Source organism: Leucoraja erinacea, chromosome 13 (assembly GCF_028641065.1).
Source record: "Leucoraja erinacea ecotype New England chromosome 13, Leri_hhj_1, whole genome shotgun sequence".
In the NCBI taxonomy this organism is placed as follows: domain Eukaryota; kingdom Metazoa; phylum Chordata; class Chondrichthyes; order Rajiformes; family Rajidae; genus Leucoraja; species Leucoraja erinaceus.
This window is the reverse complement of record NC_073389.1, coordinates 54,655,246-54,676,905: the sequence shown is the minus strand read 5'-3', so window position 1 is coordinate 54,676,905 and position 21,660 is coordinate 54,655,246. Positions and strand designations below refer to the sequence as shown.

Here is a 21,660-nt window from a genome sequence, read left to right as displayed (position 1 = left end):
TGAAGCCTTGACCATCATCCCCTTCACACCACAGGCTTGGCTCAGGCGCTGGTCGGCATGGACTCGATGGGCCGAAGGGCCTGTTTCCCTGCTGTATCTCTAAAATCAATGTTGTGTGATTCTTGGTTGCAGATTGGATGTGTCACGGATGTGAGGGGACGGGATGGGGGCGGGGGAGGAGAGTGGGATAGCACAGGAACAGGCCCTTCGGCCCACAATGTCTGTGCAAAACTCAATGGCAATTCAAACTAATCTCCTCTGCCTGCATGTGAACCGTATCTCTCCATTCCCTCCATATCCACGTGCCTGTCCAACAGCCTCTTAAACACCCCTGTCGTATCTGCCTCTACCACCACACCTGGCAGCGCGTTCCAGGCACCCACCCCCCTCTGTGCAAAAGAACTTGCCCGCACATCTCCTTTAGATTTTGTCCCTTCTCACCTTAACTCCCGAGACCTGGGTTCGATCCTGATAATAGCCGCCGTCTATGCCGATGTCCTCCCACACTCCAAAGTTGTGCAGATTTGTAGGTTAATTGGCCTGGTATCATTGTAAATTGTCTATTGTGTGTGTAGGATAGTGTTAGTGTGCGGGGATCGCTGGTCGGCGCAGACTCGTTGGGCCGAAGGGCCTGTTTCCGCGCTGTATCTCTAAACTAAGCGAAACTATCCCCTCATAAACTCATACAGGTGGAAACAGGCCCTTCGGCCCATCTTGCCCACACCGGCCATCATGTCCCAGCTACACTAGTCCCACCTGCCCGCGTTTGGTCCATATCCCTCCAAAACCTGTCCTATCCATGTACCTGTCTAACTGTTTCTTAAATGTTGGGATAGTCCCAGCCTCAACTACCTCCTCTGGCAGCTTGTTCCATACACCCACCACCCTCTGTGTGGAAAAGTTACTCCTCAGATTCCTATTTTTCCCCTTCACATTGAACCTATGCCCTCTGGTCCTCGATGCCCCTACTCTGGGCAAGGGACAGGCAAAATGTTGGAGTAACTCAGCGGGACAGGCAGCATCTCTGGAGAGAAGGAATGGGTGACGTTTCGGGTCAAGACCCTTCTTTAGAATCTTCTTAATAATCTGCCTTCCTGTTCTTGCTACCAAAGTGGATAACCTCACATTTAACCACATCTGCCATGCTTCTGCCCACTCACCCAACCTGTCCAAGTCACCCTGCAGCCTCATAGCATCCTCCTCGCAGCTCACGCTGCCACCCAGCTTTGTGTCATCCGCAAACTTGGAGAAGTCACGCCACCCATTCCTTCTCTCCAGAGATGCTGCCTGTCCCGCTGAGTTACTCCAGCATTTTGTGTCTGTCTTCAGTGTAAACCAGCATCTGCAGTTCCTTCCTGCACCATGCAATCAGCCAGTCTATTCCTCTAGTTGGGGGCCAAGTGCCTTGTGTCCACACCCCCGCCCCCTCACCCTGACCCTGATTCTCTCCCATCTGCTGGGGACCGACCCACTTGCAGAAATACTCTCCTCCCCTGTCCTAATTGTGTATTTAATCCTCTTAACCTCTTCAATCAGGTCACACCTTAATCTCCTTCATTGGAGGGTGTCGCACATCAGCTTTCAATTTAACCCCTGCCCACCCAGCATAGAAACATAGACAATAGCCAGCACCACCATTCATTGTGATCATGGCTGATCGTCCCCTATCAATAACCCATGCCTGCCTTCTCCCCGTATCCCCTGACTCCACTAGCCCCTAGACCTCTATCTAACTCTCTCTTAAATCCATCCAGTGACTTGGCCTCCACTGCCCTCTGTCGCAGGGAATTCCACAAATTCACAACTCTATGGGTGAAATTTTTTTTTCTCACCTCAGTCTTAAATGGCCTCCCCTTTATTCTAAGACTGTGGCCCCTGGTTCTGGACTCGCCCAACAATGGGAACATTTTTCCTGCATCTAGCTTGTCCAGTCCTTTTATAATGTTATGTTTCTATAAGATCGCCCTCCCCCTCATCCTTCTAAACTCCAGTGAACACAAGCCTAGTCTTTTCAATCTTTCCCCATATGACAGTCCCGCCATCCCAGGGATCAATATCGTGAACCTACGCTGCACTGTCTCAATCACAAGGATGTCCTTCCTCAAATTAGGAGACCAAAACTGTACACAATACTCCAGATGTGGTCTCACACTCCGACACCCACCCCCCTTCCCCCATAGCTCCCGCGCAGGTGATGGGGGGGGGGGGGGGGGGGAGGTGTGAGACCCCTAGATCGACTTGTGCCGTCGCTCAGAGAAACCGCTGCCTCACAGTGCTAGAGACCCGGGTTCCATCCTGACTACGGGTGCTGTCTGTGTGGAGTTTGCACGATGTCCCTGTGACCACGTGGGTTTCCTCCGGGTGCTTCGGTTTCCTCCCACAATGTATGTCGTTCGGCCCCTCTAGTGTGTAGGGAGTGGGTGAGAAAGTGGGATTAGATAGAACTGGTGATAGATGGTCGGCATGGACTCGGTGGGGCTGAAGGGCCTGTTTTTGTCCTGGATATCTAAACTAATTAGCCTGACATTGGTGGTGGGGAAGATGCTGGAGTCAATTATAAAAGATGAAATAGCGGCACATTTGGATAGCAGTAACAGGATCAGTCGGAGTTAGCATGGATTTACGAAGGGGAAATCATGCTTGACTAATCTTCTGGAATTTTTTGAGGATGTAACTAGGAAAATGGACAAGGAGAGCCAGTGGATGTAGTGTACCTGGACTTTCAGAGAACATTTGATAAAGTCCCACATAAGGGATTAGTGGGCAAAATTAGGGCATATGGTATTGGGGGTAGAGTGCTGACATGGATAGAAAATTGGTTGGCAGACAGGAAACAAAGAGTAGGGATTAACAGGTCCCTTTCAGAATGGCAGGCAGTGACTAGTGGGATACCGCAAGGCTCGGTGCTGGGACCGCAGCTATTTACAATATACATTAATGATTTAGATGAAGGGATTAAAAGTAACATTAGCAAATTTGCGGATGACAAAAAGCTGGGTGGCAGTGTGAACTGTGAGGAGGATGCAGGGGTGACTTGGACAGGTTGGGTGAGTGGGCAGATGCATGGCAGATGTAGTATAATGTGGATAAATATGAGATTATCCACTTTGGTGGCAAGAACAGGAAGGCAGATTATTATCCGAATGGTGTCAAGTTGGGAAAAGGGGAAGTTCAACGGGGTCCTTGTTCATCAGTCACTGAAAAGTAAGCATGCAGGTACAGCTGGCAGTGAAGAAAGCGAATGGCATGTTGGCCTTTATAACAAGAGGAGTTGAGTATAGGAGCAAAGAGGTCCTTCCGCAGTTGTACAGGGCCCTAGTGAGACCACACCTGGAGTATTGTGTGCAGTTTTGGTCCCCTAATTTGAGGAAGGACATTCTTGCTATTGAGGGAGTGCAGCGTAGGTTTACAAGGTTAATGGCCAGGATGGCGGGACTGTCATATGTTGAAAGAATGAAGCGACTGGGCTTGTATTCACTGGAGGTTAGAAGGATGAGAGGTTATCTTCTTGAAACATATAAGATTATTTAGGGATTGGACACGCCAGAGGCAGGAAACATGTTCCTGATGTTGGGGGAAGTCCAGAACCAGGAGCCACAGTTTAAGAATAAGGGGCAAATAATTTGGAAATCTTGGAAACACTTTTTCAGCCAGAGTTGTGAATCTGTGGAATTCTCTGCCTCAGAAGGCGGTGGAGGCAGGTTCTCTGGATGCTTTCAGGAGTAGGCCATTCGGCCCTTCGAGCCAACACCGCCATTCAATGTGATCATGGCTGATCATCCCCAATCAGTACCCCGTTCCTGCCTTTACCCCATACCCCTTGATTCCTTTAGCCCCAAGAGCTGACTCTTAACTCTCAGTGGCAAATGATGAAGCCGCCCGCTGCAGTAACTCCAGGCCGGGAGAGCGGAATGGTTTACTTGTTTATTTTTTGAAATGCAAGATCGTCCGGGCAGCGCGTGTGGTCCACGGCCCGACAAGTGCAGTATTCCCTGAAGTCCGCGTGTAAGTGCATGAAACCGCAGGACATGCAACGGTGGAGAGGCTCCGGTGCAGCGGCTCCAGTGCAGCGGCAGAGGACCCAGGCTATCGCCCGCTCTCCCCTCACGACGGTTCCAGGTGCCGCACACGCACGCGCTAAAGCCGGGCGCCTTACAGTATTTACAGGGTAGTTTACAACCGGACCGCACGCTGACCCCCCCCTCCCCCTCCCCACACATACACACGCCGCTGCTGACCCCGGGCAGGACAGCTGACCGCTGCTCCCCGCTTGCCCGAATCTCTCCGCGGTCAATGGAGGGCCATCCGTGGTGGACACAGCGAGGGGCTCACTGTGAAGCGGGAGCTCCCACACTCACAACAACACCTCCCCCCCCCCCCCCCCCCCTCCACCCCTCTCCCCGGGGAGAACGCTCCACAGTCCCGGCCCCCAGCCACACACCGGCGAAGAATAAATAAGAGCCACAGCTCCAACTCTTCCCCGAAAAACCAGGGGCAACGGGATCTTTCACGTCTAGAGTAGAGAGAGAGAGAGAGAGAGAGAGAGAGACAGAGCGCAGTCGAATATCCCGTGCTAGGTGAGGCTGGGCTCTGGGGCCAGCATGGCGTAGACACACACACACACACACCTGTCAAACCGAGGCAGGGCAGGGCACACCTGGCCACGCAGCACCACTCCATCCAGATGTGCTGGAGGGGGGAGGGGGGAGCATAGACCATCACCACAGCTGGATGAAGTGACCACCTCACCCAGGAAGGTTGGACGTCACTGTGGGGCATGTCTGTGACCTGCCTGCCCGCCCACGGCCTAGGTTTAATCATTATATTACTACTTTATTTCATTAAACTATCTTATTATAAAAAAAACAACTATGCCAGTGTCATGAGTTTTCTGTTTACAGGGAAGGGGGGGGGGGGGGAGATGGAGATGGGGGGGGGGGGGGGGGGGGGGGGGGGTCAGTGCTCTAGAACAAATATATTCTGGTCAGGGGAAAAACAAGGAACTGCAGGTGCTGCTTTACGACAACAACAAAAAAAGACACAGTGCTGGAGTAATTCAGCAGGTCAGGCAGCATCTGTGGAGAACATGGATAGGTGACGTTTTGGGTTGAGACCCTTCCTCAGACCCTTGAAGGTGCAAGAAGCAAACAGCACGGGGCTGGGGAACTATGGAGTCTGTGGACATCACGCCTAACAGCGTTGGGGGTTATGGAGAGAAGGCAGGAGAATGGGGTTGGGAGGGAGAGATAGATCAGCCATGATTGAATGACGGAGTAGACTTGATGGGCCGAATGGCCTAATTCAGCTCCTAGAATGTACCAAGGGTGCCGACCTGAAATAAAGTTCTCCACAGATGCTGCCTGACCCGCTGAGTTATGGTGCAGCAGCATCTATGGAGCTAAGGAAATAGGCAACGTTTCGGGCCGAAATCCTTCTGGAAATAGGCAACGTTTCGGGTTGAAACCCTTACGGGTTTCGGCCCAAAACGTTGCCTATTTCCTTAGCGCCATAGATGCTGCCTGACCCGCTGAGTTACTCCAGCACTCTGTGAAACGTCACCTATCCATGTTCTCCACAGATGCTGCCTGACCCGCTGAGTTACTCCAGCACTCTGGGCAGGGTGGGCAGGGTGGCTACAGGGCAGACACAGAGTGAAGCTCCCTGTACACTGTCGCTAGGCTGGGGGAGAGTGATGCGGAATGTCACCGCGCCCACTATCGAGGGAACATGCGGGCAGCATCTCTGGAGAGAAGGAATGGGTGACGTTCCTTCTCCTCCTGCCTGGAGACCTGGGAGGGGAGGGGAGGGGAGGGGAGTGGGTGGGGTCAGGTGGGACTCATGGCGTAGGGAGCAGCAGGGAGGGGTGGGAGAGTTGAAGTTGGGGCGGGACTCGGCTGTGTTCACAGTGAGGGGGTCCAGCACACACAGCCTCCGTCGTCATAGAAACACAAGCCCACCCCCACCACACACCCCCCCCCCACCCCCACCACACACACGCCATTACCATCATCATGCCGCTACACACATTCACACACACCTACATACACACCTCACGCCTGAGAGTGAGGAGAGTCAGTCATATGGAATTAGAACGGGGGAGAGGCAGAGTGGAAGGGAAGAGGGAGAGAGGGAGAGGGGGAGAGAGGGAGAGAGGGAGAGAGGGGAGAGAGGGAGAGAGAGGTGACAGAGAAAAGGTGATATAGAGGCTGGAGAAACTGAAGGTGGAGGGTGAGGGAGGGAGGGAAAGAGGGGAGAGTCGATTTGCAGAGGACAAGGGAGTGGGGGAGAGAGAGACAGAGGAAAATGGATAGGAGAGAAAATGGAAAGCCGGGGGGGGGGGGGGGGGGGGGGGGAGGGGGAGGTGGACAGAGTAAGGAGAGGGAGCTGCCCAGTGCAGGGACGGGCAGCGATGAGGCAGCTGGTGCGAGCATTCAGCACTCTAGTCAGTCACAGGCGGCCAGAACTGTGCCCCAGAGGAGGGCAGGGTGGACAGAGGGCACGCGGGTCACAACGGGTGTGTGTGTGTGTGTGTGTGTGTGTGTGCACTGTGTGTGTGTGTGTGTGGGGTGGGCACTGGCGGGCTTGTGCTGTGCTGGGGCTGCTGCTGTAGTGTGGGGTGGGTGTGTGGGGTGAGTGGGTGTGTGGGGTGTGTGGGCGGTGGGCACGGGCAGGCTGTGCTGTGCTGGGGCTGCTGCTGCTGCTGCTGCTGCTGTAGTGGGGAGTGAGTTGCTGTCAGGTGAGGGTGGGCTGGACGTGTCCGGAGTCACAGAGCCACGTGGGTCATCGGCCAGCGGGTCACCCTCTGCTCTACATCCTCTTCTTGAACTCCTGGTTTCCGTAACTCGACCCTTTGCCGATCTCCGTCCCCCCGATCAGCCGCCGCACACAGAACGAGGCTGTGGAGACAGGAGGGGGGGGGGGGGGGGGGGGGGGGGGTGAGCTTGGCCAGAGAGTGGACCGAGCGGTCAGCAAGCTCAAGCGACTGCCCCACACCCAGCCGCCCACCCCACTTCACACCTAGTCACACAGCATTGAAACAGGCCCTTCGGCCCAACTTACCCACACTGGCCAACATGCCCCATCTACACTGCGTTTGGCCCACATCCCTGTAAACCCGTCCTATCCATGTCCCTGTCTGAATGTTTGTTAAATGTTGGGATAGTCCAGCCTTAACTACCTCCTCCAGCAGCTCGTTCCATACACCCACCACCGTCTGTGTGAAAAAGTTACCCCTCAGGTTCCTATTAAATCTTTCCCCGCTCACCTTAAACCTATGTCCTCTGGTCCTCGATTCCCCTACTCTGGGCAAGACACTCAATAGACAATAGGTGCAGGAGTAGGCCATTCGGCCCTTCGAGCCAGCACCACCATTCAATGTGATCATGGCTGATCATCCACAATCAGTACCATGTTCTGTGCATCCACCCGATCTATTCCTCTCATTATTTCATACACCTCTATAAGATCGCCCCATCCTCGTGAATCTTCTCTGAACCCTCTCCAGCTTGACAACATCTTCCCTATAACACGGTGCCCATATCTGAACACAATATTCTAAATGCGGCCTCACCAATGAGACTTCCCAACTTCTGCACTCAACACCCTGGCTGATGAAGGCTGACGTGTCAAAGGCCTTCTTGACCGCCCTGTCTACCTGCGACTCCACTGGTCAACATCTCCAAAGCTCCACATCCTCCTGTAATCAGGCGCACAGCCGCAAACCTGCAGCTCCTCACAACCCCTGCTGGTGGATAGATGGAGGAGGGGAGGGGCGGAGTGAGAGGGAGAGGGAGGAGGATGGGGGGAGAGTGGGAGAGGGAGGGGGAGAGAGAGGGGAGGGGGGGGGGAGGGAGGGAGAGGGGCAGGGCAGGGGGGAGGGGGAGGGGGAGAAGAAGGGGAGGGGGTCGGAAGGGAGGGAGAGGGGGCAGGGAGAAGGAGGGGGGGGGGGGGGGGGTAGTCTACCTGCTCCGACGAACAGTAGGAATGAGCAGATGAGGATGGGTGAGCCACTGGCGAAGACGCCCAGCATGAAGCTGAAGAGTGGGGTGAGCAGCAGGATGACCCAGAAGAGCCAGTTGAGGAAGGGCCATGGCCGGCGGCGGGGCAGTATCCGCTGCCCGGGGAAGGTGCCCTCCTTGGCGTACTGCTCCTGCAGCGCATCCTGTACAGGGAGGGAGGACACAAGTCATCAGTGAGGCCACACCTACACCTACACCATCTGGGCTGGACACAACATATACCACACCGGATATCATGGCCACTGTAACTTTAACAAATGAGTACAGTGTACAGGCAATGGGTATAAAGGGGGGAGAGAGGGAGAGGAGGGATGGGGGAGAGAGAAGGGGGAGAGAGAGGGGGAGAGGGGAGGGGGGGGAGAGGGAGCGAAGGGGGGAGAGGGAGAGAGAGAGAAGGGGGGAGAGAGAGAGAAAGGGGGAGAGAGAAGGGGGGAGAGGGGGAGAGAGCATCACACAACACACATGAGGGCCAATTTACATTTACACCAATCAACCTACAAACCTGTACGTCTTTGGAGTGGGGGAGGGTGTCGAGGGTTATCTATTGAATCTGAATCTGAATCTGAATCTTATGGGGAGAAGGCAGGAAAATGGGGCTAGGAGGGACAGAGAGATCAGCCATGATTGAATGGCAGAGTGGACTCGATGGGCCAAATGGCCTAATACTACTATAACTGGTGAACTTGTTGTAACTTGTGAAACCGAAGATCGCTATGGAAAGCAGGTCACGGGATTCAAACTCTGTACACCGGCCAACATGTCCCATCTACACCAGTCCCACCTACCTCCGTTTGGCCCATATCCCTCCAAACCTGTCCTATCCATGTACCTGTCTAACTGCTTCTTAAACGTTGGGATAGTTCCAGCCTCAACTACCTCCTCTGGCAGCTCGTTCCATACACCCACCACCCTCTGTGTGAAAAAGTTCCTATTAAATCTTTTCCCCTTCACCTTAAACCCATGTCCCCTGGTCCTCGATTTACCTACTCTGGGCAAGAGATTCTGTACATCTACCCGATCTATTCCTATCATGATCCACCTCTAAACTTGTCCTATCCGGGTACCTGTCCAACTGTTTCTTAAGCGTCAGTCAAACAGGTAGGTGGTAGTTGGAGGCCTACCTTCTCCTGGTACAGCTTGTGGAGCCAGGCCGCACACTCCTTCTCATCCTCAGGGATCTCGTCCACAGAGAACCTCCTGTCAAACAGGAACATTCAGTTCAGTTTATTGTCACGTGTACCGAGGTACAGGGAAAAGCTTTTAGTTGCGTGCTAACCAGTCAGCGGAAAGACAATACGTGATTACGATCCACCCGTTCACGGGTCTTCCGCAGAGGCTGCATAGAAACTGTGGGCCGCAGCCTCGTGAGTCGACGGAGCCTGCGTCCATCGGCCCCAGGGTCTGTGGGGCCCGCGTCTTCGCCTGGGTGTGTGGGGCCTGGGTGTGTGGGCCCCACGGCTGGGCCTGGGTGTGTGGGCCCCGCGGCTGGGGCCTGGGTCGGCACCATGGAGGCATACGGAGAGGATCCGGTGAAGATAGTGGATAGGTCACTGCGGCGATCAAAGATGGCGCCGACTGGCGGACGAGGACGGACCACGTGGAAGTGAGGACGCCGCTGCCGGTGGAAGGAACAAAGGCTGAGAGAATGGAGCAGCTGGGCTTGTACACTCTGGAGTTTAGAAGGATGAGAGGGAATCTTATTGAAACATATAAGATTATTAAGGGTTTAGACACGCTAGAGGCAGGAAACATGTTCCCGATGTTGGGGGAGTCCAGAACCAGGGGCCACAGTTTAAGAATAAGGGGTAAGCCATTTAGAACGGAGACGAGGAAACACTTTTTCTCACAGAGTCTGTGGAATTCTCTGCCTCAGAGAGCGGTGGAAGCAGGTTCTCTGGATACTTTCAAGGGAGAATTAGATTTAGCTCTTAGGGGTAATGGAATCAAGGGATATGGGGAGAAGGCAGGAACGGGGTACTGATTGTGGATGATCAGCCATGATCATATTGAATGGCGGTGCTGGCTCGAAGGGCCGAATGGCCTACTCCTGCACCTATTGTCTATGTTTCTATATCACACAATACCACCACTCACCTGACACACATGTCCGCGTGGTACTGCTTGCCGTGAAGGATTCCCAGCAACGTGGGGGTCTCTTGGTCTCGGAAGTTTAACGTCACGTCGTAGACAGCAGTAACTGAAGCGCAGAGCGGGAGGGGGGGTGGGGGCAAGAGGGAGAAATCAGGAACAGAAATCAGAAGGTATGGTCCCCTAATTTGAGGAAGGACATTCTTACTATTGAGAGAGTGCAGCGTAGGTTTACAAGGTTAATCCCCGGGATGGTGCGACTGTCATATGCTGAGAGAATGGAGCAGCTGGGCTTGTACACTCTGGAGTTTAGAAGGATCAGAGGATATCTCATTGAAACATATAAGATTATTAAGGGTTTGGACACGCTAGAGGCAGAAAACATGTTCCCCATGTTGGGGGAGTCCAGAACCAGGGGCCACACACTGTTAAAAGAATAAGGGGTAAGCCATTTAGAACGGAGACGAGGAAACACTTTTTCTCACGTTGAGAGTTGTGAGTCTGTGGAATTCTCTACCTCAGAGGGCGGTGGAGGCCCGTTCTCTGGATACTCACAAGAGAGAGCTAGATAGGGCTCTTAAAGATAGCGGAGTCAGGGGATATGGGCAGAAGGCAGGAACGGGGTACTGATTGGGGATGATCAGCCATGATCACATTGAATGATGGTGCTGGCTCGAAGGGTCGAATGGCCTCCCCCTGCACCTATTGTCTATTGTCAATAAATTCCCAGATGAATCAAACGGCAATCCTGGGAAACGCTGGTTGGGTATCTCTGGTGGGAGCTTCAGGTTGGACGGGGTGGGGGGGGGAATTATTTAACACCGTGGGTGGTGGGGGGAGGAGGGGTGGGGGAGGGAGAGTGGGGAGGGAGGAGGGGCTGTGGGGGTTGTGGATGGGGGATGGGGGATGTGGGGAGGGGGAGATGGGGGGAGGGGGAGATGGGGGGGGGGGGGGGGAGATGGGGGAGATGGGGGGGGGGAGATGGGGGGAGGGGGAGGGGGGGTGGGAAGAAGATTTCACCACTGTGTTGCAGTTTAGACTAGTGAGAGGTGATGTTATTGCTGGGAGCTGGTGTGTGAGGATCAGCTGGCCAGGGTGCGAGGATACTCACTTGTCCCCCTCAGATACTCCACGGTGGTGGTGAAGCCCTTGGTCCGGGGCAGCAGGTGATGCTTCAGCTTAGGCAAGCCCTTGGACTCGGCCACCTCCATGCTGATGCGATGCTTCTTCTCCGTAAACCTCGTGCCCTCGCAGTACAACAGGAACTGCAAGCACAAGGGGGCCGAGTGGTCAACGTTCTGCCCATCGCGTACCCACCGCCAGGACCCGGAAGGACCAGCGTCTCGACCCGAAACATCACCCATTCCTTCTCTCCACAGATGCTGCCTGCCCCGCTGAGTTACTCCAGCATTCTGTGCCCACCCATTTACTTTTGTTTAGTTAGATGTTGTCAAGCAGGAAAGGGTGCACAGAAGATTTACGAGGATGTTGCCGGGACTCGAGGGTGTGAGCTACAGGGAGAGGTTTCGTTTCTTTATTCCTTTAAGGACTTTATTTCTTGAAGCGCAGGAGTTTGAGGGGTGATCTTATAGAGTTGTATAACATCATGAGAGGAGTAGATTGCCCAGAGTAAGTGAGTCGAGGACCAGAGGACATCAGTTCAAGGTGAAGGGGGAAAAGAGTTAATAGGAATCTGAGGGGCAACTTTTCACACAGAGGGTGGTGGGTGTATGGAACGAGTTGCCAGAGGAGGTAGTTGAGGCTGGGACTATCCCATCGTTTAAGAAAGTTAGACAGGTACATGGATAGGACAGGTTTGGAGGGATATGGGCCAAGCGCAGGCAAGTGGGACTAGTGTAGCTGGGGCATTGTTGGCCGGTGTGGGCAAGTTGGGCTGAAGTGCCTGTTTCCACACTGTATCACTCTACGACTCTATGATCGTTAGTTAGCATGGACTGGGTGGGCCGAAGGGCCTGTTTCCATGTTGTATCACGCTACTTGTTGGAAACAAACATTCAAAGTCTCCCCCAGACTTCCCCGGCCGCTGCTGTTCCCCTGGGCAGCCGCTCCCACCGCGCACGCACGCACGCACGCACGCACTCACCCACATGTACTCCGGGTAATCCCGCAGAGCCTGCAGGCCATTGGTCACGGTGTCTCTGTCCTCGTCCCAGCGACGTTTACAGAAAACTATCTCCAGGAAATACCACGTCCACCCGATCAGTGGCACGTACAGCAGCTCGTGTTTCGCCAGCACCTTGGAGCTCTAGGCACATGGGCAGAAATGGATCAGGCACCCACCCTGAACCCTGAACCCCCACCCTGGCCCCCACCCACCCTGGCCCCCACCACCCTGACCCTCACCACCCTGACCCTCACACCCCCACCCTGACCCTCACCACCCTGACCCTCACCACCCTGACCCTCACCCCCCCCACCCTGAACCCCCACCCCCCCTGACCCTCACCACCCTGGCCCCCACCACAATGACCCTCACCACCCCTGACCCTCACACCCCCACCCTGAACCCTGAACATGCACCCTGGCCCCCACCCACCCTGACCCCCCCCCCCCCACCCTTCACCACACTGACCCCCCCCCCCCCCCCCCCCACCCTGAACACTGAACCCCCTGGACCCTCACCCTGGCCCCCACCACCCTCACCACCCTGACCTCTCACTACCCGAACTCCCACCACACCACCCCGAACCCTCACCACACTGACCCCCTCCCCCCACCCCCCCCCCACCCTGCCTGCGTTTGGCCCATAATCCCTCCAAACCTGTCCTATCCATGTACCTGTCCAACTGTTTCTTAAACATTGCGATAGGCCCAGCCTCAACTACCTCCTCCGGCTGCTCGTTCCATAAACCCACCACCCTTTATGTTAAAAAAGGTTGCCTCTCAGGTTCCTATTAAATCTTTCCCCCCTCACCGTACATTTCCCCGTCCCTCTCGTTATAGTCTGTTTTTGGACTGGATAGCACACAAGCAGAAGCTTTTCACTGTACCTCGGTACACGTGACAATAATTGTCTGCGAGTTGTGGACGCAGCCCAGACCATCACACAAACCAACCTCTCTCCCATTGACTCCATCTACACCTCACGCTACCTCGGCAAGGCCAGCAGCATCATCAAGGACCAGTCTCACCCCGGTCACTCCCTCTTCTCCCCTCTCCCATCAGGCCAGTGTGAAAACGCACACCTCCAGATTCAGGGACAGTTTCTTCCCAGCTGTTATCAGGCAACTAAATCATCCTCTCACCAACTAGAGAGCAGACAACAGACAATAGACAATAGGTGCAGGAGTAGGCCATTCGGACCTTCGAGCCAGCACCGCCATTCAATGTTATCAAGGCTGATCAATCCTCAGATTATCCTTGATCGAACTTTGCCGGCTTTACCTTGCACTAAACGTTATTCCCTTATCACTGTAAATGGCTCGATTGTAACCATGTATTGTCTTACCGCTGACTGGTCAGCACGCAACAAAGGCTTTTCTCTGTACCTCGGTACACGTGACAATAAACTAAACTGAACTAAAACTCATATTGACAGCACCTCATATTTCGCTTGGGCAGCTTGGAATCCAGCAGTATGTGTTTTGATTTCTCTAACTTTCTCTAGCAAGTAACCCTTGCTACCCCTCTCTCTCCCCATCCCTCCCCCATCATAGTTCTCTGACGTGTTTGACTGTCCCCCAGGTTCAACTTTACTTTGTATCACCTTCCCCTGCAAACAATGACATGTTCTACATTTTCCTGGAGTTTCATCCCCTTTGATCTGTCGTTTTCACACCTCACCCTTCCTTATCTCTGTATCTGCCTCTCCCCTGACTCTCGGTCAAAAGAAGGGTCTCGACCCCAAACGTCACCCATTCCTTCTCTCCACAGATGCCACCTGTCCCCGCTGAGTTACCCCAGCATTGTGAGTCTATCTCGGACTAAACTGAACGGGGGGACGGAGTGGCCCTGTGAGGAGTAACCAAGAGGTGTAAACGTTCGCGAGTGTTACTGACCCCGAGCACGCCGTATCTCTCACACATGGTCCAGCCGCACAGGAAGTCAATCTCGTAATTGTGGTTTAAGATGACGATGACATGTTCTTTGCCGAACCTGTCCACCGTGGCCTGGTCAGTGAAGAGCGTGCATTCTGTGCCAGACCACCACTCCAGCAGCAAGACCAGCTCTACACAGAGAGGGAGGGAGGGAGGGAGGGAGAGAGAGAGAGAGAGAGGGGTGAGGGTCAGGTCAGCAGGAGCAATGGCCGCCAGGCATACACCCTCAATACACAATAGACAATAGGTGCAGGAGTAGGCCATTCGGCCCTTCGAGCCAGCACCGCCATTTAATATGATCATGGCTGATCATCCCCAATCAGTACCCCGTTCCTGCCTTCTCCCCCCCTGACTCCGCTATCTTTAAGAGCCCTACCTAGCTCTCTCATGAAAGTATCCAGAGAACCAGCCTCCACCGCCCTCTGAGGCAGAGAATTCCACAGACTCACAACTCTCTGTGAGAAAAAGTGTTTCTTCATCTCTGTTCTAAATGGCTTACTCCTTATTCTTAAACTGTGTGTGTGTGGCCCCTGGTTCTGGACTCCCCCAACATCGGGAACATGTTTCCTGCCTCTAGCGTGTCCAAACCCTTAATAATCTGATATGTTTCAATGAGATGCCCTCTCATCCTTCTAAACTCCAGAGTGTACAAACCCAGCCGCTCCATTCTCTCAGCATATGACAGTCCCACCATCCCGGGAACGCCTTCAACGCACCCTCCACCCCCAAAGGTCACAAACGGGTCACCTGCCAAAGGCCAGGAGGCCAAGGGTCACCGGCCGCTCCACAGGGGGAAAACGCACGGGAATTTGTCGACACTTTGCAGCCCGGCATATTCGTGCAGCCAGAAATTGAAAACTGTAAGGGCTGGAGACTTTCAGCAGATCACGAGGCATTGAAGGGGAGAGGAACGGAGTTCTGATAAGAGGTCATTATAATACAAGCGGCAGGATGGCACAGCGGTAGAGATGCTGCCTTACAGCGCCGGAGACCCGGGTTTGATCCTGACTACGGGTGCTGCCTGTACAGAGTTTATACCTTCTCCCCGTGACCGCATGGGCTTTCTGCTGAAGATGGGTCTGGACCCCAAACATCACCCATTGCTTCTCGCCAGATGCTGTCTTCAGTGTAAACCAGTTCCTTCCTACACTTTTCTCAGAGACCTTGGGTTTCCTCCCGCCCTCCAAAGACGTACAGGTCTGTGGATTAATAGTGTTAGTGCGCGGGGATGGCTGGTCGGTGTGGACTCGGTGGGCCGAAGGGCCTGCTTCTGCACTGTATCTCTAAACTAAACAATGTGACATCGACCGATTCTCTGTAGATGCCGCCTGACCTGCAGAGTGTTTCGAGCATTCTTAGTTTGTATATTGGACTTCCAGCACCACAGTCACAGAGCTCTGCAGCACAGAAACAGGCCCTTCGGCCCATCTAGTCCATGCTGTCCGATTTGCCATTCTGAGCTAGTTCCCATTGCCCGCATTTGGCCCAAATCACTCGAACCCCTTCCTTAGTGTCTTTTAAAAGCCAGAATCATATTGGTTTCTACAGCTTCCTCAGGCAGCTTGTCCGAGATCCATGGACAAGGGATAGAATTCCGAAGAAATATGCTGCCGGAGGCTTGGTGGTGGAGCAAGATACGACAGTGGTGTAGGATAGTGTTAATGTGCGGGGATAGATCGCTGGTCAGCACGGACCCAGTGGGCCGAAGAGCATCTCTAAAACTAAAAGACTAAAACTAAATTTTATATATGTTTCTATAAGATCCCCTCCCATCCTTCTAAATTCCAATGAATACCAGCCCAGTCGACCCATCGTATGTCAGTTAGTCCCGCCATCCTGGGAGTTAACCTCCAGCATGGTCCAGTGGTTCCCAACCTTTTTTAGTTCATGGCCCCCTTGGGCTCTTTAATTTTTCTTTAATACCCCCTGACATTATTAGCGGAAAAAAGTGGCCCCCTTCATAGAAACATAGAAATTAGGTGCAGGAGTAGGCCATTCGGCCCTTCGAGCCTGCACCGCCATTCAATATGATCATGGCTGATCATCCAACTCAGTATCCCGTACCTGCCTTCTCTCCATACCCCCTGATCCCCTTCAGCCACAAGGGCCACATTTAACTCCCTCTTAAATATAGCCAATGAACTGGCCTCAACTACCCTCTGTGGCAGAGAGTTCCAGAGATTCACCACTCTCTGTGTGAAAAAAGTTCTTCTCATCTCGGTTTTAAAGGATTTCCCCCTTATCCTTAAGCTGTGACCCCTTGTCCTGGAGTTCCCTAACATCGGGAACAATCTTCCTGCATCTAGCCTGTCCAACCCCTTAAGAATTTTGTAAGTTTCTATAAGATCCCCCCTCGATCTCCTAAATTCTAGAGAGTATAAACCAAGTCTATCCAGTCTTTCTTCATAAGACAGTCCTGACTTCCCAGGAATCAGTCTGGTGAACCTTCTCTGCACTCCCTCTATGGCAATAATGTCCTTCCTCAGATTTGGAGACCAAAACTGTACGCAATAGTCCAGGTGTGGTCTCACCAAGACCCTGTACAACTGCAGTAGAACTTCCCTGCTCCTATACTCAAATCCTTTTGCAATGAAAGCTAACATACCATTCGTTCATTGAACCTGTGGCCCCATAAATCCCCAAATTTTTCTGTGGCCCCCTTGAAATTTGCCATGGCCCCAGGTTGGGAATCACTGGCTATTCCCTGGAGGATTGTTAGGCGGGCTCCCGGCTGGGAGGTCCGTGACGGAGGGCAGGGTGGGGTGAAGGATACTCACGGCTCCACAGAGAGTAGGCCAGGCAGCAGTTGAGATGCCTGTACAGCTGTTTGCTGAAGAGCCAGACGGGCAGCGTACACAGCTGGACGAAGTTGATGCAGAGGCCGCTGACCACAAAGACAAACCCCAGCAAGAGGTGGACGATGAAGTGGGTCTTCAGGTAGGCGATGGCACTCATGGTTGGTCTAGAAACGTTTACACGGGCCCTCGCTCAGAATAACCGACCTGCAACACAAGAGCCGACAACTCAGTCACAGTAATTCATTGTAACGTGTACCGAGGTACAGTGAAAAGCTTTTGTTGCGTGCTAACCAGTCAGCGGAAAGACAATACGTGATTAACGTCATCAACGCACCCCTTGTAATTCATAAATTCATAAGTGATAGGAGCAGATTTAGGCCATTCGGCCCATCAAGTCTACTCCACCATTCAATCCTATTCTTCCCTCCTAACCACATTCTCCTGCCTTCTCCCCATAACTCCTGACACCCGTACTGATCAAGAATCTGTCTATCTCTGCCTTAAAAATATCCACTGACTTGGCCTCAAAGAATGCCACAGATTCAGCTCATCACCTTCCTAAAGGAATGTCCTTTAATTGTGAGGCTATGAGTTCTAGTCCTGGACTCTCTTTGGCCCACTGAGTCCGCACCGACCAGCGATCCTCGCACGTTAACTCGCACGTTAACTCGCACGTTAACACACACACGCGCGCAGATGTCTGCGCGTGCATGCCTGCGTGCGTGCGTGTGTGTGTATGTACACAAAGATAGACACAAAAAGCTGGAGTAACTTAGCGGGTCAGGCAGCATCTTCAGACTGAGAGTCGGGGGAGAGGGAAACAAGAGATATAGACAGTGATGCAGAGACATAGAACAAATGAATGAAAGATAAGCGAAAAAGAAACGATGATAAAGGTAACAGGCCATTGTTGGCTGTGGACGAGGAGAAACGAGTTACAGACAATGAGACAACGGCTTTGAGGTTAGTACAACAACTTGTGTGGGGGAATGATGGAGAGAGAGGGGGGGGGGGATGCAAGCGTTACTTGAAGCTCGAGAAATCCATATTTATACCTCTGGAGTGTGAGCTCCCCAAGCAAAATAACCCAAAGTCAAACTCTAATTTGAGTTTGGCCTCAGTCTGACAGTGGGGGAGAGCCGGGACAGAAAGGTCAGTGCGGGAATGGGAAGGGGAATGGGAATGAAAGTGTTTGACAACCGGGAGTGAACTGTTTTGTTCTTGTTTATGATATTGTACTCTGCAAACATGTTCTGCAGTGCTGCTGGAAGCAAGAATTTCATTGTTCTATCTGGGACACAAGACAATGAAACACTGTAAACTCTTGACATTGTAACTGAGCCTAGACCAGCGAGCGGCTGGGGAGATCGTGCAGGCTAGTGTCAGTAGCCCAAGGGCTGAAGGTGGGTCCCCACCCAAAACGTCACCTGTCTATTCATGTACCTGTCCAGGTGTGTGAAGAAGGGTCTCGACCCAAAACGTCACCTGTTCCGTGTCTCCGGGAATGCTACCCGACCCGCTCTGTTACTCCAGCATTTTGTGCTTATCTTGTTAAATGTTGTTACTGCTCCTGCCTCCACCACCACCTCTGGCAGCTCATTCCAGACATTTTAGTTTAGAGATACAGCGTGGAAATTGTAGATTGGTTTATGCATGATAACCAATCATAGTAGAATAGCATCACTAACCCCACCCTACTGTATGATTTATATTAACACCCACTTCCTGTACTGCTCAGTCTTGGAAGCAGTTATGAAGTTCCAGCAATTAACAACCTGCTGTACTGCTATAGTTTGTATACTGATTAAAGATGATCTTGGATTTCAGATTGTGTTATTCAGTCATTTACATAGTGTCATGTCAGTCAGCTTGGGGTCCCGCTGCTTCTGTGTATTGGGTTATATTTTATTTTTCTCAGTTTGTTTTCTGCTCTACGATGGCTCAGTCTTGCAGAAAGCCTGCGAAGCTTATCCTGGACCCGGCACGTCAGATCAACCTGAAATTCAACCCTAACAAGTGTAAATTCAGGGTTTCACAGGTCACCTACGTCGGTCATGTGTTCACTCCTGACGGTCTCAGGCCGGATCCGAAGAAAACTGCCGCCATCACAGAGATGCCCGCCCCCACAGATGTGCTCGGCCTGCAGCGATTCCTGGGTGTGGTGAACTATCTTGGTAAATTCATACCAACCATTGTGAGCTGTGTTTGCCCCTGCGACAACTAACCAGAAAGGATACTGGTTCCAGCAACACCAAAAATCATTTGACGTTTTAAAATCGAAGCTGTCCAGCGCACCAACCCTGGCATTCTTCGACCTGAAGCGCCCTGTGATAGTTACCTGCGATGCCTCACGATTCGGGCTCGGCGCAGCCTTCCTACAATCATCTGCCGATGGTGCTTTGCGCCCTGCCTCCTATGCCTCCCGCACCATGACCGACACCGAACAGCGCTACGCGCAAATCGAGAAAGCTGCTGGCTGTCGTCTTTGCTTGTGCCAAATCCAAGATCATCTTTAATCAGTATTCAAACTATGGCGGTACAGCAGGGTGTTAGTTGCTGGAACTTCATAACCGCTTCCAAGACAGAGCAGTACAGGAAGTGGGTGTTAATATAAATCGTACAGTAGGGTGGGGTTTGGGATGCGATTCTACTATAATTGGTTCTCATGCATAAACCAATCTACATTAATCTGCACATGTTACAACAAGATTAAACAAGCTCTGCTTCCCAGTACCAGCTCGAATCGGCCCCCAACGACTGTCCAATTAACTCACAAGGGGAGTCAACCTTGTATTCACTCCTGCACACAGCTGGTAAGTTTCTCCATCCTATAGTTCTGATGACTGTCAATAATAAAAGTTTCAAGGCCAAATTAGACACGGGAGCAAAAGTGAATGTAACATCTGTAAACCTCTACAACAAGATAGGAAATAATGAGGCATTGATTAAAGACAACTCTACTTTGCGTGCTTACGGGGGCAAAGTTCTGATTCCACTGGGAAGAACCACTTTTAAATACGTGTTGAAAAAGGCTGCAAGAAAATGAAACATTTCTCTGCCGCTTGCAGGGCCCGTGGTGCACTTTACCCACTACACACCTACAAACTTTTTATAGGGGGACAATCGAGAGCACATTAACCGACGGCATCACTTCCTGGTTCGGGAGCTGCAAGGCGTACGAACGGCACCAACTAGACAGGATTGTGAAGACCGCCAGCAGGATTATTGGTGCTCCACTCCCTTTCCTGCTGGACATATACAGGAAGAGATGTATCAGCAGAGCCATCTCCATCATCAAAGACCCCTACCACCCATCGCATCACATATTCTCCATCCTGCCATCTGGGAAGAGGTACAGGAGCATTAGCTGCAAAACCAGCAGGATGCTCCTCAGCTTCTTCCCGCAGGCTATAAGACTGATAAACGGACTTTGCCCCCTGCCAAAGTATCGCGCACCAACCACCAACCTGGACACACTGCAGCAGAGCCACTGTCGTGCCGCTGGTGATCGGAACGCCTGTTGATGTTTAGTAGTGTTAATTTGTTCATGATATATGTATTTTTATTTCTATTTATTTTTTAATGCACACTGAATGGACACTGGTTGAGCAACGTTTTTTTGTTTCCTCTGGGTATGTGAATACTCAGGAAATGACAATAAAGATATACAATACAATAAACAAGTCTAAATTCAAAGCGCCGGAGCTGCATCATCATGCGTTGCAGACGAGTCCAGCAAACCACTCAAGCCTCTACTACCGGGCCAAGTTGTTAGTTTACAAACTTCCGTGGGACATTCCCGTTTGGAATGTCCCACTTCCTGTACTGCTCAGTCTTGGAAGCGGTTATGAAGTTCTGGCAATTAACAACCTGTCGTACCGCTATAGTTTGAATACTGATTGAAGATGATCTTGGATTTCAGATTGTGTTATTCAGTCATTTACAGAAATAGACAATAGAAAATAGGTGCAGGAGTAGGCCATTCGGCCCTTCGAGCCAGCACCGCCATTCAATGTGATCACGGCTGATCATCCACAATCAGTACCCCGTTCCTGCCGTCTTCCCATATCCCCTGACTCCGCTATCTTTAAGAACCCTATCTAGCTCTCTCTTGAAAGTATCCAGAGAACCGGCCTCCACCGCTCTCTGAGGCAAGGAATTCCAGACTCATAACTCTCTGTGTGAAAAAGGTTTTCCTCGTCTCCATTCTAAATGGCTTACCCCTTATTCTTAAACTGTGGCCCCTGGTTCTGGACTCTCCCAACATCGGGAACATGTTTCCTGCCTCTAGTGTGTCAAGCCCTTCGGCTGACCAAGCCCGCGCCGACCAGTGATCACCCTGTACACTAGCACTATCCTACACACACCAGGGGCAATTTGTCCAAGCCAATTGACCCACGTCCTTGGAATGTGGGGGGAATCGGGAGCAAACCCACACAGGTCACGGGGAGAACGTACAAACTCTGTACAGACAGCACCGGTAGTCAGGATCGAACCTGGGTGTCTGGCGCTGTGAGGCAGCAGCTCCACCCGCTGCGCCACCATGCCACCTCAGAAACTGCTGTATGTGTGTATGTGCGCGCGTGTGTGTGCGCTTGTGTATGCATGTGTGTGTATGTGTGTGTGTCTGTCTGTGTGCGTGTGTATGTGCGTGTGTCTGTCTGTGTGCGTGCGTGTGTGTGTATGTGCGTGTGTCTG

General features: G+C 52.4%; 1 protein-coding gene across 2 annotated transcripts in view; it reads right to left on the bottom strand.

The window, feature by feature from the left end:
- Window positions 1–6,366: 6,366 nt before the first annotated feature.
- Window positions 6,367–21,660, bottom strand: part of agpat3 (1-acylglycerol-3-phosphate O-acyltransferase 3) — a 39,679-nt gene continuing 24,385 nt past the window's right edge. For both annotated transcript variants that reach the window (XM_055645275.1, XM_055645274.1), the window contains exons 2-9: window positions 16,942–17,166; window positions 14,126–14,295; window positions 12,211–12,372; window positions 11,218–11,371; window positions 10,113–10,215; window positions 9,140–9,215; window positions 7,963–8,161; window positions 6,367–6,896 (exon numbers count right to left, since the gene is read on the bottom strand). In XM_055645275.1, the coding sequence (XP_055501250.1) occupies window positions 6,808–6,896; window positions 7,963–8,161; window positions 9,140–9,215; window positions 10,113–10,215; window positions 11,218–11,371; window positions 12,211–12,372; window positions 14,126–14,295; window positions 16,942–17,119 (1,131 nt within the window). In that variant the 5' untranslated portion in view covers window positions 17,120–17,166 and the 3' untranslated portion in view covers window positions 6,367–6,807. The remainder of the gene's footprint in view (window positions 6,897–7,962; window positions 8,162–9,139; window positions 9,216–10,112; window positions 10,216–11,217; window positions 11,372–12,210; window positions 12,373–14,125; window positions 14,296–16,941; window positions 17,167–21,660) is intronic.